At 29.8% G+C, this 19,526-nt stretch overlaps 1 protein-coding gene across 1 annotated transcript in view; it reads right to left on the bottom strand.

The window, feature by feature from the left end:
• Positions 1-19,526, bottom strand: part of LOC126734300 (uncharacterized) — a 103,138-nt gene that overhangs the window by 43,360 nt on the left and 40,252 nt on the right. Inside the window, exons 3-4 of the mRNA XM_050437861.1 lie at positions 2,138-2,313; positions 1,942-2,083 (exon numbers count right to left, since the gene is read on the bottom strand). Of these exons, the coding sequence (XP_050293818.1) occupies positions 1,942-2,083; positions 2,138-2,313 (318 nt within the window). The remainder of the gene's footprint in view (positions 1-1,941; positions 2,084-2,137; positions 2,314-19,526) is intronic.

The following is a 19,526-nucleotide window of genomic DNA, read 5'->3' as shown; positions in this document are numbered from 1 at the left end:
ACCATGTTTCAGCCAACGAAATTACATCATAACTGCATGAGGATATTGTTTGCTTCAAATGCTTCAACTTAGACCTCATATCCCTAGCGTTAAAATAATACATTACCAAGGAATCACTTAATCGTTTTTTTGGACCTCGTACAATTCTCTTAGAGATTGATAGAACCCCATTGGTAAATTTAACTATCACATCTTCACCTTTTTCCTTTCTTTTTGCCAATTCTCCATAAACTTCTCGGATTTCATCACGCTGTAATTTGTTGAAATCCATTTTAATTACTATATTGCTACCACCTAATTTCTTTTTCTCTCTCAAACATTTTTGTACAATCTCGGTATTATTAAAGCACACTTTTATAGGCCTATTACTGGCTCCACGACGTCCAATTCTATAGACCTTAAAGGGCTCAATATGATCTATTCCCAACTTATTGGACAGAACATCAAGTACGAACTCCTTATCATGACTAATTCTAATATTCACATCATTAGAATTACTTTCCTGAACATTAAACATCATAATATTATTTTTGCGCTCATTTCTATCATTTATCTCAGAAATTATAATGGAATTACTATTCTTAATCTTATCATTTGTTGGTTGAGCAGGGTCGTTTTTAAATGTTTGAAGTTTCTGTAATTCCTCCACGAGTTTATTAATTGTTGATTGCTGAAAAACAATAAGTTTATGCAATTCAATAATGCCGTTCATCAGATCACCAATGGAAGCATTTCTCTTAGACAAAATCTCAGGTAATGATATTACATCGCCCATTCCTACATTTTTCTGAACAGTCTTTATAGAACTAGAGCTTTCATTATCATTATGAACACCAATACTTGACAACCGTCTGTTGTTAACTGTACAACAAGAACTACACTTCTACTCATGACTCTTCTTCTTTTTGTATTGCACGTATTGTATGTATATTGTATGTATTGCACGGAGATTGAAGGGTGTGTATCCGTTATCCGCTAGCACCACTGCTCTATGAAGAGAAGAGGTTTCCCTCATAGTGAGGAAGTATTTCTGAAGATCTGCTACTTGTTTTTTAAAGAGAAAAGAAATATCAGTTAGTCCATTGCCACCCTTGGATCTGGCAAGAGTAAGTCTTTCGATGGCTTTCGATCCATTATATCTACCTAAATAAAATAGCTTGGCAAATTGCCAATAATACTAAGGGACTTCAGGTTAGATGCAACAATAGAATCATTAAACTTACCAAACTACCTTAAACGTTAAATTATTTGTTAAATTAAAATGTTTGATAATGACATGATATATGAAAGACAATACTCAGCTTTGCCTCACTCAGAAGAATTAGAAACAGTACACACGTCTTTATAAAATCCAATTTTTAATTATCCTATCTCTGAAAGAATGTTTATGAAGATCAAGTTCTTATTACTAAAGGCGATATTCATACGCTTAAATGTGAGTTTTTAACTTTTTGTAAATTCTTGCTTTAAATTTATTCAAACAACTAAATTTTTACAAGATATAGAAACTCCCGATGAAAAATTAAAACTTTATGATATTACTAAAACATGTCATCGAGGAATCTCCGAAATGAAATCCGCTTTAAGTATTCGGTTTTATTGGCCTAAAATAATTGAGGATATTGAACGGTATGTCAACTTCGTCATATATGTCAGAAAAATAAATATGACAGAAGCCCACCAGCTATAAATTTCAATTCAACCCCTTCTACTTCAAAATCGTTAATATTTATCAAAACCGTTGTTAAGTATCAATAACTGTTTTTCCTACCACTTTATTTTAAAAAATAATGAATAATTTTCTCAATGATTTATTACGAGACGTGATTTAATCAAGAAATTCATGCAATACGCGAAATAAATGCAAATGAAAAAACTATGTATGTAAGTAAAGAAACAAATAAATTATTTTAATATAAAAACAATTACCTACCTACTTACCTCTAACAGATCTTTGTCATATTGAACGACCACTGTATTCTCATAAAACTGACCATTTAAATCAGGTTTAGTTCCACATCTGGCGTACGCTATCCGAAAGGAAAAAAATGTTTGGCCAGATGAAGGAGGAACATAAACACACCTAAAAAAACGTTACCCTAGATTCTTAATACATACCTAATAATTAATTATATACCTTGGATCACCATGTTGTCCTTTACTAGATACAATACCCTCAAATGGTTGACTAAAAGTTAGATGAACATCCATATGATCTTTGCCACACATAACTTCTAAAGATTGGATAGAAGGCATACCTTCCGGTCGGTCTAAGGGCCAAAGGTCGCCTGCAGAATTTACTGCATTAATTATCTGTAAAAAACAATATAAGTTAAAAAGTATGAATAAACGAGTTTTGAAAATTCTAGAATTACGTACTTATTAAAATTTTTGTTATATCCTGCTTGATATACATAAGCAATGAACAAATATATTAAAACTGGTAGTTGGAAAAAGCAATGCAATATTTAAAAAATGTACCATTCATGGCAACGTTGCCTAACGCGCTTATGCAAATTTGGTCATTGTCCGCTTGCCTTAAAAAGTATTTGCATTTATCAAAGACATTAAACTAGCGCCAATGTTGCAATACCCATTTTGCCATAGTTTATTTGACCTACGATCTTGCTGGCTGTCAAGGATTATTATTGACGAAAATTTTTAAATTTACCTAACTCCATAGGATAACTTTAGAAAGTACTTGACAAAGTTTCATAAAATCTTATTACTATTGGAGTGATTAAGTAAAGCAATAAAAAAAGGAACATAATTTATCAAGTCTATAAACCTGCATGTCAGAAATCGATAAAAGCGATGATCATATTGACCGATTTATAATTTAAATCGCTTGACCATCCAGCGTGTACTCTAGAACTGAATTCCAGTGATTTTTGATTATGTGTAGATTTCGAAAATTGCTCTAGGGAATAAGATGTAGCTATAATAAAAATGTAATTTTTAAGGCTAAAGTCAACTTTGAAAGAAAAAAGTTATTATCCAGCAGAAAAGGTACTAAAAATTAAGAGAACTATTCTGCCCTGCAAGTTGTCCTAACTGCAAAAAATGGTTTTTAAGGTTAAGACGGTTTTGCACGTAAATGGCGATAATCTTTCGGCCTACTAAACGAGAAAGTCCTATGTGTATTTGAAATACCCGAAATAGTACTATTCATTTTCGCCTAACTGCAAAAACTGCATTATCTTAAATAGATTTTAGAAAAAGTTTATGATTTTACCGATTTTAGAGACTCAGTTCAAAATGCCAATTCAAGGAAAGTTAATGTCTTGGAAATGCAAATAATTTTTTTACTTTTACTGATTATACTTCAAAGCAGAAGCTACAGAAACTCAATGACCGCGTTTATTTAAAAAATATAATTCAAATAAATTTTGAAAGAGGTTGTAAATTTTTATATTCTAAAGAAAAATTTTCTGATGAGCTTAAGGAGTTGGACAATATATTTTTGGCTAAGTTTTGCAAATATGAGCTAACCAAGCGAAAACTAAGAAATGCTTCTAAGGGAATTAATTTAATTAGAAAAAAACAATTTAATCAGTAAATTAAAGGATCATTTACTACCAAACAGGCTTTTATTTTGGGAAAATCTACCGATTTCAATAATTGATGATTCTGGTGACATGAACTGAAAATGAATAGTTTTAAAAATTACAGGGTGTTTGGTGCATCATTTGGCAAATTTAATTGGCTGAAAGAAGAGTTAAAAAATGCCTTCTTCTTTCAGCCAATTCAATTTAGCAATTAACGAACCCAACCCGGTATATGTACCTTGTCATCTATTTTTGTTTAAGTTCTTTTAGGCTCTAGAGTTGCTATTATTTGTTTTTCACTTGTAATATTTGAGCTTAGGATTTTGTATTTTTTTATTGTTTAAATTGTTCTACAAATATTTTGGAAAATAAAGAGAGTTAATAAACCTAACCCTAAATTGACGTATAGTGTTATTTATTTTACCATATATTTCAGAAAAAAAATATTCGGTAAAGTTAAATAAGTAAAAGAAGTGCATTGTATGTACATTGTATGTAAGTGCATGTACTTGTAATATTAAAATGAGAGATTTCTCAAAACTACTATTTAGCAGTTAGGACAACTTGCCTAAGTAGGGCAGTATTGGAGCACGTATCATTCTTGTATTTGAATATGTTGATAAATAAGGTGAATTATATTATTAAATACTATTTAAATCAAAGCAAATATTTACCACAATATTTTCATCAAGCTTTTAGATCCGATTGCATTAATCAAACCCCTTTTTAAACAGTAGCTATCTGAGTTATATCAAGATAATTTATTGATAATTTCAGGAGGCTGAGACATTTACTTAACTCTTCCAGATAGCTGACATTTTTTAAAATGTAATTTTCCATAAAGAGAATTGAATTAGTTGGGGCTCTTAGGCTTTTATATTACATTTTTTAATATCTATTAATTATTTTTTCAAAAAGTCGGAGGTTCATGAATATCGATTGTTCTAAGGAGTTCTTACTCTTTGTTAACTATTTCAGTTACTTTGTTTATTATTTTTAACTTCATTGTTCATTGTTTTTTTCATTTCATTTTAGTAATTTTATTTTCATCGTTTAATTTCCTTGCTTTGCGTAAACGAATTTAACATTCATTTGCTTGACTATTTAGCGTACTCTCTAGATCTGACTCAATGTCTACTGGCTGTTTATAGACCTTAAAAAATACTCCAGAAAAAAAAATGGCTCCAATAAAGAAGTGATTGCTAAGGCTGAACACTATTTTAAAGTCAAAGATTTGACGTTGCACGGAGTACATGTATCCATCCCTAAATTAATTCAAACCTAAAAATGGTTTGAACTATTGAAGTGGATTTATATTAAGTTCAAATGGATAACACTGAATTGGATTGGTCAACAGAAATAAATGGAATTTGAAATTAAAATTGACAAGAATAACACTGATCAGCAAATGTAATAAATTTAAAAAAATACCACGTAAAAGGAAAATGATAGGTGAGAAAAAATAAGAATTTAACTAAAATATGAAAATGAATTGATAATTTTTGGTTGGTATCTTTAATACTCTTAGATTGGATAAAGCAATGCATAATAGCAAGTAAAATCAAATAGTAATCTCTATAATTGGCTTGCGGGCATCTAATCAATAGTTCAGAACAAAAGTAATATAATTTGTCTTATCAATGTTACCAAAGAGCAGAACTTGAAATGATCAAGGAACTCCTAAGCATTTATTTCGGGCTGACTATAAAAATTATTAGAATTATAGGCTAGAGCAGATTTTGCGAGTTAAACCTCTTTTGACTAATAACCTTTTCTATTAAAGATGACAATTTTGTTATTACGCATTAATCTGATTTTTTATACGTATACATAGTTGCATCCTATATCGCTATGTCCTCATTATTATTTCCTATTTCTCTCTAAAACGCTTTTAAACTGCAAATGCACTTAAACGGGATTTGCTAAATGTTGCACAAATGTATTTAATCTTCTAATGGCTAACTATTACCACCTATTTCGTTTTACTTAAAAGTACTATTATGTCGTTTAAAAGCTTCAAAGTAGCCATTTGGAGTTAATTATTGTGAAAAGTAGCGTTATGTAAGTTTATTATTAAATTGGGTTTACAGAATTTTATTGGTTCGTTTATAGTAAAATTCCTATTTAATTCTTGCGTAATGAGGAGTTCTAAATGCACTTGAAATCTAAATAAAACTTTTATTCCAATACGATTTACTTGGAGCGGAAGTGCTGTTATTAAATATTCATCGGAATCTAATAAATTTTTACTTATTTGATTTGCAAAAAATAAATTAAAATTTTGTCAGTATCATTGTGAATGTCCCATTTTAAATAAGTACGATGCTTATTCCTATTATAATGAGGTCTAGATTTATTATTCTTCACACTTTTGACTTATTTTATCAGTATCATTTAATCTCACCTAAAGACCTAATTTCAGTTGAGAGTTAAAGTGTTTTTAATGTGGTTGATTTTGCATGATGACAGTTAATTATTCATTCTTCCAGATAGTTTAAATCCTCTCGTCAAAAAAGATATTACTTAAGAAAGAAGATGAATTAATAAATTAACACTTCTAAAAGAACTAAAAAGCAACTTGAATTTATAAGATATGATATTAACTCAAATCCCATCTTATCAGAATTATAACTATCAGGGTAAAAATGTAAAATAATATAAAAATAATATAAATAAATCCAAAGAAACTTCGTGATAGCCACAAATAATTTTTTTTAAATATCTAAAGCTATATAAAAACACGTTTGCTTGATAAAATAAAAAACTCTTTAACTGTTAGTATTATTACAACAAAGAAATAATTGACCTAAATCTAAATCTAGCTTAACTTAATCCAGATTCGAAGTAGTAAACTGATTCCAAGTAACCTTTTTTGTACACATTTTCTTTTCATTCCTCACGGTCAATCTAATAGCTTGATTTAAGCCCGGATTAACCTAATTGCAATTTTCTTTATATAGATTATTGGCCATAAGTATGTTTTCATATTTCTTATATTAATTTCTATATTTAAATCTTGAACAAAAATCAACTGTCTCACTTATCAATCTTACCAGCAATTTTCAGTAACGCGCATGTTACAATTATATGCAAAAAAATATTAATATAGGCAGCTAAAAATCCTAATATACAAAAAATCAATTTCAATAAATTCCAAACTAGGCCGGTTATACAAAATATTGCTGAATTCTCAAGAAAAATAAAAAAAAATATTTTTTTTTGAATAAAGTATTATTTAAAAATAAGGAGTAATGAGGAAAGTAAAAAAAAAAACTCTTAAAATTAACAAAAATTAACGCTAAGGAAAATCATAAAAAGCGCGTGAAAAACATGTCAGAATAAAGAAAAAAATTAGGGAAAATATCCGATAAGATTTTAAATATATATGACTTCTGACCAATCCCTCTTGTGAATATGACTTAAAGTTGTGATGATCACTTATCACCTAAATATTAAAATCAAGTTTTGGCAATTGCTAGTGCCTCATAATTTTTATTTATAAATAAGATTTGATTACTCATTTGCTTAGATTATATTATCAAGTATTAAAGACTAGTCCCTAATCTATGTTTGAGCTTTAAATAATAATTTCATACAAAGGTTGTTATAAAATATAAATATTGTTCCAGTAATGCGAGTCGGTGCCCGCAGATCTCTTAGATCATTAATGGTTAAAGACATAAATCTGGAACGATATAGGATAATCATCAATTAATCGGTTATGTCTCTCGTCCATCAATGTATAAGATCTATCTGAATATTAAATCTAATGCAATATAAAAAATGCAAACTTTCTCTATTTTTAATAGATACATTTTACATCACTAGGAAAGTAATGCTGACGATGTTTAGATAGCAGTAAACAATTTGAAAACTTTCAATTCAAATATCTCTGAAACTAAAAAAGTTAAAAACCGCAATTTGGTACAAATGTTATACGAATAGGAACTACAAGCACTGTATTGTATGTCACCCCTTAAGCCCGATGCACCCCAACCCCAACATTTTAGATGACACCACCCCTTTTGTGATACTAAAGGAATTTTGTACTCACATTCACCTGCACAATAATTTTTCCTAAATTTTATACAGAGTCACAGAATAGTATAAGTTAAATAAAATAAACTCTGTCTTTATGAAGTGCTATATTTAATTAGATGCTCAAAATGCATTCTATTTTGTGCTTAATACTTCTCTTGGCATAGATGCACATTCTGTAATAATCCGTTGCCGAAGATCATCGAGTGAAGCTGGTTGCGTTTTAAGCACAACGGTATTTAAGAGACCCCAGAGAAAAAGGTCGAAGAGTGTTAGATCTGGTGATCTTGCCGGCTATTCTTCTTCTGGTGATCTTGCTATAAATGGTGGCTTCGAACATTTTCAAGTAAGTTTCGCTATTAAGATTACCATTAGGAAAATATAGACGCCCGACAATAGTATCAACCAATATTCCCGCCCACACATTGATTTTTGCTGGATACTGTGTGTGTGTGCTTTCCTGAAAGTCTGCATATTTTCATCACTCCAGTATCTACAGTTGTGTTTAATTACAGAACCATTAAGAAAGGTAACCATTAAAAAAAGCAATCATTAAGAAAAACAACGTGCATTCATCACTAAAACAATTAGCAACTCAGGAGTCTTCTGTCATTCCTATTTATTTAAGTTTGAGAATTAGTTGCCTCATGTAAGTAAGATTTAAATTTTTTTTCATATTTTTTTTCAATCACTAATTCATCAGTCCTAAAAGCACAATGACTTTGAGAACTAAATATAAATTATTTCGCTTCTTTGAGCCATACTGTAAACTAGTAGAAGTGAAAAGAAGTATTTGAGTAAATCCGTGAAAAGTCACAAGATAATATACAATGTAAAATATTATTAAAAACTAGGTCCAAGCATCTACTTTCTGATACAACCTGATACAGTTCAATATACTGCATTCCAACTTAGTAAGCAAAATTTTTTATCGGATTAAAAAACTTATTCTTACTTTTGATTTTTTTAACTGTAAAGTATGTTCTCATGCACTTGACTTAAATTGGATATTGATCAGTAGCAAACAAGAAAAAAAACCGTTTAGCGTAGAGTACTTGATTATCTTTGGCAACGGATTTATTACAAAACTTAAATTATTTCAAGGCTTTCAGTATATTACAAATTATTTAAAAAAATATTATTATTTTTGTTTAACCCAAGATAAAAAGTATTTTGAGCATTTAATTAAATAAAATAGCACAAGTTTTACCTTTCTTTACCCCTGTATAAAATTTTGGAAATACTCTTCTGTAGGTGAATACTACTTCAAAAGATCTTTTATTTAAGGTATCCCAAAAGGTGTAGTGGCATTTAAAATTTTGGGGTTGGGAACATCGGGCCCAAGAAATGACTCCTTCTATAACTAAAAGATGATGGTTGTAGTTCCTCCTACCTGTATAATATTTGTACCAAATTGCGCTTTTCTGATTTTTTTTAGTTTCAGAGATATTTGCATTCAAAGTTTTCAAATTGACACTCTGTATATAAATATTTGATATTGCTTAATGCTAAAAACCTAAGCTAATATCAAACACGATTCTGATAATGGCTACTGACGCTGGATCTATCTTAAATAGTCTTTTCGTTTAATTTCGCAAGTGTTTTGAATCATTCGAAATTCTGAATGACATTTTATTGTTAGAAGCCATTCTTTATTAATAAAGAATGATATTGATCCTTTCCTTACCTAGTTGAGTAGGTGAGATACATTTTTAACTAAATATTAACTAAAGAAAAATTACTGTACTTCTCTCGATAAAATGTGCTGTTCTAAAATCCTTAAACGTGATTCATACTGACAAATAAATCGCAACCTCTTTAACATTGTTACATACGACTATCTTGGTCGGCATGGGTCATTGGTCAAGTCAAAGAAAACAATTTCGTAACGGGACGCGGCATTTGGCCACAAACAACAAAGCAACGGCCACTTGGTGTAATGCATAAAAAAGCTGCAGGGTACGATTTTGCATAATAATTTAAATTTAATGCAACAAGCCTGTCGATTCGCTTTAATATGAAATTATGTGGACCCAATTTTAGAACATTTTGCGTAAATGATTCTGGGATATTCTTTAGTTTACTTCCTATTAACTACCTATTATAAAATAATTTTAATAAGTACTGAGTTAATATAGGTCAGATTAAAATGCATTCGTAATGCTAAAAAAAGTTTGTTGCCAACCTACTAAATCGTCTATTTCCACGAGCGATTTAATTCCAAGTTCTGCTTAGTTAATGAAGCATTCATGGTAAAATCCATATTACACTCATATATTTAATTGTTGGCTAATATGCCTATTTACGTGCTTACTTCACTTACATATTTAATTTAAATCATTAGCTAGAGAGTTAATAATTAGTTTTTTAAAAAAGCCTTTTTTTGAAATTTTAGGTTTTAATATATTTCCTTAAAACTTATATTTTTCATAAAAAAGTAATCGAATATCACTTTCGGTTTAAATACACCTAAGTCTATATTTTACTACGGCTTTTTTTTGTAAAATGCCGGTACAGAAGTTATTTTTTTCTAAATCAATATAGCGGTACTGTAACGTTATCAATCTTTTATCAAATAACGTAATAGAATCGCAAATAAATGAAAGGCTTAATTAGCTTATAAAAAATATATCTGATATGGATCCTGGACCTTAATAGGGTTTAAGAATGCATTCATAGTTAAAATTATTGTTATTACACTAATTTCTCTACAAAAAGTCTGATTGAAATGTAAATTTGATATTTCATTAAGCCGGCAATGTCGATGGTACAACAGCGAAGAAGCTCTAAAAGAAATTCATTCATAAATATTCAAAGAGAGCGGAAGTCAAGCGGGCTATGATGAAATTTGCGTAGAAACGTAGTGCGACGTTGTCATACCTACAATTTTTAAAACATTTTCGGTTACTTTTTTGTCAAAAGCAAAATTTTATTAAAAATAGAAATAAAAAATATAATTTGTCAGGGTACTGGAAAGGTATCAGTTGTAGGACCAGTAATATTTACTTCCTTCACAAATTAAAATTTAATTGAATTACTTTCATAAATTTAAAAATTATTAAGTTAATAAAATTAAACATAAATCGTTAAAAAATTAGTTATAGTCTTATTTGTACTAGAGAAAATATTCCAAGATAGTAGATGTTACTTGACCAATTTCTCTGTTTAATTAGGTCAGTTAAAGAATTTTGCTATGCCGAGGATTAATATACAACTCTATTTTGGGAGAAATGTTGAAAAAGACGGGAAAATTTAAGACTATTAGTCCTTCCAGTCCAATACCATTCTAGCTATTAGGTTATTTCATTGAAAAAAATCTCAATTGTTTGATATGTAGTTATTACAATTAATACTAATATAGTATTAGTAGCAAATGGTAACTGACATGTCAATGGTACCCTGGTTAACTGATAATGATAAACTAAAATATTTAGTACTATAATAAGCTCTCGGGTTTCTCTTCAGCTCCCCATTTTCATAGAATTTCTTAAACGTAAACGTCCTTTGTACGTCCTAACAATTTTACTAATCATCGAAAGAAAGAATCAATATGCATTGCGGGAGGGCTTTTGTCTATATTGTATTCTTCTGCAAAAATAATTTTTCTCGGAATATACCTGTTTCAATTTTTCTCACTTTTTCGCAAGCAAACAGACATTGCCTCAGCTTTATAATTTAATAAATCTTTATGTTTTTTGAATTGATCGACATTTAATTTAGGTAAAATACAAAAATATGCACATTTAAAAATTGATTTAAATCGAATTTCTTTTGAATTATGTCATTTAGTAAATATATTATGTCGTTATGAGGTTATGATAGAACTATTAACGTCTTTGATAAATATTATACGAGATATGAAATATTAGTTACTTATGCAATATTAATAACTAAGCACTTTTATTTTATACAGGTTGGGGAATCAATCATTATGCATAAAGACTTGCTTAAAGGCAAAACATGGCAACGCGCACACAGGCATTTCTTGTGCTCTGCTACTCGCCTGCTACGTCATTATTTAAACAAGTATTACTTGCAATAAAATTTCCCAGAACATTACGCGATAGGTCAGGATAGGATAGGATGCGATGATCAGAAAAAAATGTTAGAAATATCAATGTACAACCCACATAGAATCATTATAAAAGTATTTATTATGCTTTGTCATAATGAAAATTCAAGCATTATTATAGTGAAAGTAAAATATAAACTCTGACAAAAGTTGAAAATTTTAAACACTATAAAAGTTAAATTAGAACTCTTAAAAATAAACTTCCAGAAAACAAATTTAATATAGCAGTTCAAACAGACCTTCAAGAGATTTTCTGGTAAAACGCAATTGGCATATTTAATAAACTTTTCTGACAACTCCTCTCAATTTGTTGGCCTACTAATACTAATTAAATGGTCTCCTTAAGATAACACTAAAAATTAAATACATTTAGGGATAAATCTCGAAATCTAGAAGGTTATTATATATTGCCAGTGTTACTAATAAGACTTGATTAAAATAGACTAAGCCAAGGTCCTCGGAAAGGTAGTAGAAGATTTAAATAGTAGGAAGAACTTAGTTTGCAGCAATTCAAGGTACTTTTGGGTGTTTATAGTATCATCAATCAAAAATGGTCCGTAAAATGGTCGACTAATATACCAGCTAAACATTTATTTTTGAGAATACTGAGTATGGAATTGAAAATGCTTATTGCTTGTTTTCCCGAATTGTATTTTTGATTAAATGAAAAAGAAGATCTAATAAAATATTTCATACAAAAATTTAATTTTCACTGGGTTTTCCATCATGGTTTCACAAAATTCCATTCTTGCTACTGATATTTAAAAAATATCTCCTGAGTTCTAGAATATTTCAACCATTTGTACCCATGTCACAGTTTTATGGCCCATACCCAGTTTCTCTCTAACACTTCTATCTGATCGTATCGAATCTACTTCTTGAGCACTACAAACCATTTCTTCCAGTCCTTCTTGCTCCTGAACCCTTTCGATACACGTTTCTTACACTCAAAGGGTTATGTTTATGTGTTTGTCTACATTTTTGTGTGCTAAGTTTTTTGTTAACTTAAGAGTTTAAACACAGATTAATACCATCAAAATGCCCTCTGAAGGAACTTTATCAAAAGAATATTCAACTCAGCCTTTAAATTTTATATGACTTTTTGCGTTTATCCTGATTTCTGAAAGCTACGAAAGATTTATCCCCAAAAGCATCATTTAAGCATGTGCTATAAAGCTATAAATGCAATAGTGAATATGTCCAGAAGGAAATGAATTGTTTGGATTTTCATATGGTATATGTCGTACATTAATATGAAAAAACTGTTCAGGAGTGAGGAGTTCTGAGATACGAATTATTATGGTAAAGAAAATATGCTTGCGGCACTTCTGCCTGAACTGCTTAGAGTGATTTTTGATGATGTCTAGCTTAAAAGAAAAACTAGCCTTACTAAACTTTTATAAAAGGTAAAAAACACCTTATTAGAGTCTGAGGTAAAAAGCATGAAACTTGAGAAGTCAATAATTATTTCTCCTGCTGATCCAATCTAAGATAAAGACCCTCGTCCAATTAAGAATGTGGTCGATGGTATTTGTAATCAATTGAAAGGTCAAGGAGAACTTATTACTGAAAAGCTTAATGAGACAGCCATTGCAACAATTTAAGCTAATAAAGAGTTACTTTGGTTTATGACTACTTCTACAGTGTTAGAAAGCAAATATGATGTCATGAATGTCTCATCCATTTCCTATACCACTTTAGAAAGATCGATAAATAAAAATCAGCAAGGAATATTGTCAAGATTTCTACACAATCATCTAACCTGCCAAGTAGCTTGAACTTTGTCAAGGGGAATAATGAAAACTCCAGATCTCTATCGGCTGCCCTAAAAGGAACTATATTTGCATACTAGATGTATGTTGGAAATCTAAAGCTGGATTGTAGTGAAAATACGATAAAAGCACATTTGGAGTCAAATGGTGTGGAGATCCTTAGCTGCGAAAAACTTGATCCGAAACACAAGCATATGGCTTCTTTAAAAATTGGTGTTTCTCCAAGTCTGCAAGAGAAGATTATGGATAGTGAATTATGGCCCTTAAAGGTAACTATATAATATTTTACGTATGACCATGCTCATATGGGGAAATTTACATAGAAGATCTCAACACAGCCGCAGAATTATAAAAAGCCAATTAAGACACTTGCCTATTATCAAGATTTAAGTAGTATAAACAATAGGCTTCTTAATATTAGGACCTCTGCAGTGGTAGATAATTTTAATAATATATTTTTTATGGCTGAGAAGTGATGTAGCAGATGAAAAGATTAAACTTCATAATTTCACTTGATACAGGTGCGACCGTTTCACCGTAAAAGTGATACTATTGCAAACATTCGGGGAGGGTGTATTTTGATTGCTATAAAGAATCATTCCAACTTAATTTAAATACTGTGCCTAACCTGTCTAATGTCCTGTCTAATGCTGAAAAAATGATGAATATGGTCTTCTTCCCTTAAATAGCACACCTCCTAATGCTGATGCCCTTTTGGACTTTTTATTGTACTCAAATTTATATCAGTTAAACTCATTTCCCAATATATCTGGCAATATACTAGACCTTGTAATTAGTAATAGATCAAAGGTAAAAGTAAATGTTTCGAATACACCTATTACTGCATGTGATGTTTCCATATAGTTAGGTCGCCTGTAATAATTTTAAAAATTATAATTACCGTAATATTAATAATTATTTGTCCTGTTTTGACTGGCAGCTTTCCTTAAATGTAAGAGATGATGATGAGAGAAAATGTCCATAATGGTTTAGTCATGAATTAAGAGGACTGATTTTTGAAAAAAAGAGATCACACTAAAGTTTTACAGTAACTAACTCTGTTGAAGACTATACTTTATTCTCTGAATAAAGAAAATTGTGCAAAACTCTATATGAAAATACTTATGCACATATCTTAGATGATGAAGGATCTATATATTCTAATGGTAAATCTTGAAGTTACGTCAAAAAAAATTATAAATATTATTTTCCTAGCTTAATGGTTTATGGTGATTCCTCTGCAAATAAATTTTCAGATATTGTAAAGCTTTTTGGACATTATTTTTTCTCTGTCAATTGCAATACACTCTGTACTCCTCAGTCATATAACTATCTAAAAACTACCTATCTTGGCTCAATAAGTTAGGGGATGGATGAGGTGGTATTCCACTTTATTTTATTAAGAATTGCCAGTGTATTTTATTTGGTGTGCTATCTAAGATATTTAATATATCCTTGTCCACAGGTATGTTTTTCCGATATCTAGAAAATAACTTATATTACTCCTATACATAAGAGTGGAGGCAAAACAAATGTGGAGAATTATATGGATATTTTTAAGTTTTCTATTTTTGGAAAAATTTTTGAATAAATTGTTTATCAGAAGACATTTATTTTTACTGCCCAACATGTATTTATTCCTGGTTGCTCTACTGTTATCAACTTGCAAGCATGTGAACAGATCTTGTTAAAATCCTTGCATAGACGATGTCTGATAGATGTCGTATATATCTTCTCCAAGACCGAGTCCAAGACTTTCGACAGGGAGAATCATCCATGGCTTTTGAAAAAACTTGAAGGCTTGGGGTAGCGGCTGGTATTTTTCCAGTCATATTCAAAAAGTCAAGATTTGGAATTTTCAGTCCTCTCACATATATGTTGCATCTAGAGTGCCCCAGTCTGATCATTTGTCACTTTTTCTTTTAAATTATTTTACCTACAGAATTGTATATTTGCAAGCTAGTTACTTTTATTTTTCGTAAATTCTGTACCTCAAACGGTGTTTCGCATTTAATCTCTTTTTAATGAGTTACATTTCAACAAACTATGCATTAATTCCACATGAATGTATATTATGTATCCCCAGCCAGAATGTATAGAGAAGTAAATCTGCTGCCGGGAAGCATTGATGTTTTTAAATTCCCATAAAAAGCGTGTATTAAAAATTGTGAAAACTTTCAAAATGTTAAACAAAAATCAGCGTTTCTTGTTCTATAAGAGAACGTCCGATAAATAAAAAAAAAAACATTTAATACTTGCTTACAAAAATTTTGAATAATTCTTAAGAACTTTATAATTGTCATCGATTTCTTACTTACACAAACCCAAGTACTTAATACTATGAAGTATGAGCATGCGATAATACTTTTAACTTATGGTAGCTGATAAAACATTTTTAAGTGTATATATTTTATGCACAACTTAATTAGATTTAATATTATACAAACCTGTTATCAAATTACATAAAATTTTAAGGATGTAGTGAATTTGTTTTTTTAATGCCTTAAAAAATGTATGATATTAAAATGGGTGATATTCATTTAACTATAATTGCGATCAACTAAGTAATGAATGACGTTATAAAAAAAGAGCAGTAGTCATACCAGTTTTTTTATGAAAACCCTGTAATTATTTTCGTAATCGGTGTTATTATTTCACGCAAGTACTATTGTTTAGACTACGTGCATTTAGAACAGCTTCTGAATAATTTTACCAACTATAGTGAAATTCTTATGAGAATGGCACTGAGTGATAAAAAAACATTGGAAATCCGGCTTAAAGCTTATATTGATTGTAAATTCTTGCATCGAGATCGTTACGTCTAGTCTTACGCGATCACGTACCTAATAAACCATGACCGATTTTCATATTGCTTTAACATTAATTACTTGTTTTTACTATGTATTTTGTAAGGCTTGCTCATATCGCTACTTGAGTTATTAGTTTAGGTATTTTGATAAAGCAAACTGTGAATTCCTGATTAATATCATCAAATTAGAGTATCAATCAAATTTTTTCAACCAAGCAATTTTTTTTCCAAAAAAAAAGCTTAAATCACCTTACAAGATTTGAAAAAATAAGATTTTGGAACAATTTTAAGTTAATAATATATCTTTTTTTAACTACCTTATGTCACGTTCTAAAATTGATTCTGGCTCTGGCATATATCTGATAGATTCTGAATACTGCACCTTACAGTGAAACTTATATATTCAGAAGCTTATTCTTCCTCCTGACAACGCCAGCAGAAGTCAATGATTTATAGAGCAGGTATATATTATAATATCCTTACTACTTTTCGGTTATAATTTAAAAAGTCTGTTTTCTTCTTGGTCTATAAAACTACTAGATGTGGATTTGTCTGATTACCCAGTGACTTTTGTCTAACGGGTTATTTCAAAATGCCATAGATTCGTAATTTTCATTTCCTAGCTAGCAAGTCTGCTTCTTTATTTACCGATCGTTAGCTATGGCTCTCTAGGGCACTCACATATTCTTCTATTAACCTGAGTTTGACTAAGTGGTTTATGGAAACTGGGTTGCTTTAAGGCCTAAACATTAAATAACCTAAGACATTCAAAATTTCAAGGGCCTAAACTGTAAAACAAACGATTTATATGTTTATTGGCAAAACGCTTTGATCGTAGCATCTTAAATACTTTAACCAAGGGGGTATTAGGCTATGGTAATTTTTTAACTATGTTACTTTAAAATAAAATATTAAAAACTATGGCCTATTATCAAAAATAAAATATCAAAAAATTCCGACACATTATATAATAAAGGTAAAATACTTGCAAAATGTATGCAAATGAAAGAGAAATAACCCTACTACTTACATATTCGTTAAAAAACTAAGGTCTCTTACAATATATATATTTTTACTATTAAGATTATATTTTTTGTAATTTTATGTAAAGACCACAAGAATAAAAGTTTTTAAAAAAACTTCATAACAAGAACCTCGAAAAGGGTGAAGATTCGAAGTCCAGTTATCACTCCGTTTAAATCATGATACCTGGTTTATTTCATTATTTTTTTTTTCCAAAATTTTGATAATTCAAAACAAACATTTTTTTCATTGTATATTGTTTTCCATCTACTATAAGAAAATTATAAGATGTTTTTTTTACCAAAAACCAATGAAATTTGTTAATACCTTTATCACTTTTTGAATAAAAAAATATCACATATTCTTAAGTTTATGCCCTAGGAAAAAAATAACATGATAAAAATAACAAAAAATCCTCAAATGTATTTTAAAAAATTATCTATATTTTTAAATTATTACTTCTGCTAAAGATTTTTTTATATTTTCTTCCTTTCCTCTTTCTGTTTCAGAAAAAAATTACCATAAACCAAGGAAAATTACTAATATCTCCATATATAGTAAAAAAAATCCCTCACTAATATTAAACTAGTGAAATAAATTTAATGACGGAAATGGTACTTCTCTTATGGAAACCTTAAAACCTACAAACACCAATGGTTTTTCAAACTACAAATGAAAATACAACGCAAATCAAGACTATGACTTATAGAAGATCTACATTCAAAAGAAATCCCTTTCAATAAGTCTTCTTAGAATCACCTAATATACTACCTATTAGACTGTAGCGTTTTATTTTTATAACTATATTAATAATTTCAGTCAACTTTTTTTATCGATATTTCTTTAAATTCACACTGTCAATGACACATTACTACTGTAACGCATCACTCTCCTGGTTTTATTATTCATGCTTTCTGTTGACGGTCCGTCACTCTTCTGGTTGCTCTTAATTAATGTTTTCTCTGATTGAATTGACATTGACAGCTCAGGCGAGAGGTGGGGTCGTAACTTATTTAGTCGGTACTGCATCCATTTTTCGAGGACTTGTTTCCGTGTCGTAGGTAGAAGCGCACGTAAAAGGCCAGTTTTTTATTTCCGAAATTTGTGAAGCAGGAAGTGGGCAATATGGTTTATAATTTATAGTCCTTAATCTTGTTCCTTTAGGGAACTGTTTATTTCATAATTCTGGTGCAGGATGCCCGAGATTTTGATGGATAGATAATGAAACTTAGCAAGGGTTTTACTTTTCCGTTTTCCTCTTTATTCGTCTTCAATTGTTGATGGCTGCAGGCTTTTGATTTCCCCGAGAAATTGCCGAAAGCGGTGGAACTGGAGCCAGAGTTAGAGCTAGTATTAGAGATTCCCAGTCCTGATAGCTGAGCTACAAATGGCATACATTTACAGCCTCGATTTTGAAGGCCAGCCGTTCAATTCTTGGAGGAATATACAGGCCAGTTTATTCCATTTATTTAAATATTGCTAACCATAGATTTGTCTCACTTATTTAAATTTTTATTAATATATCTTTAAAATCAATTTGTTGCTACAAATATTTAATCAATATCATAATTTAATATGTCAATTTCTTATCTATAATTCTAGTTATTTTTTTTGTTCAATATTTTTCAGTACCTTTTTTGATAGATAGATCAAAATAACTCGGTTAAGGCTGATATGCCTTAGGTAAAAAAGGTTCATGAACTTTCCCGTGTGTAATACAAATATTTACTAAAAACTTTAATAATTGCAATTTATTTTTCAAGTGCTGAAATCTACCTAGTAGCTTAATCATAATTTAAATGTTACTTTTGACAAACTTATTTTATTTAATCATATCAACATTATTCATATTTTAATTCATAATAAATTATTAACATTTAACAGATTAGAAAATGAGGTGTATACATATCTTTGATGTAAATATAATTTGGTTGTATTGTTAAGATATTTTTTTTGCCTCTTTAAATCTACTCTATCCAGGGTTATTTAATTGTTAATTGAAACCAATATACCAAATCTTTTTTCTTAGTTTTCTTTCATTTATAAAAAAAACTAAGTGGCGCCTTCTTATTTAATAGTTATAATCAAGATTATATTCTTTAATAGCCAGTCATAAGTGAACCTTCGAACAATCCCAAGCCTCCAATAATTCTGAGCTACCGTCTGCAAACTCTTGGCAAAATAGTAACACTGTAAAGTTAACGCCACAAGACATCACTCATAAATTTGACTCTGGATATATATACATTCAGTTTAATTCAGAC

This window comes from Anthonomus grandis, chromosome 3 (assembly GCF_022605725.1).
Source record: "Anthonomus grandis grandis chromosome 3, icAntGran1.3, whole genome shotgun sequence".
Classification (NCBI taxonomy): Eukaryota; Metazoa; Arthropoda; class Insecta; order Coleoptera; family Curculionidae; genus Anthonomus; species Anthonomus grandis.
Note: the sequence above shows the minus strand (reverse complement) of the source record. Positions and strands in the feature narration are given on the sequence as shown.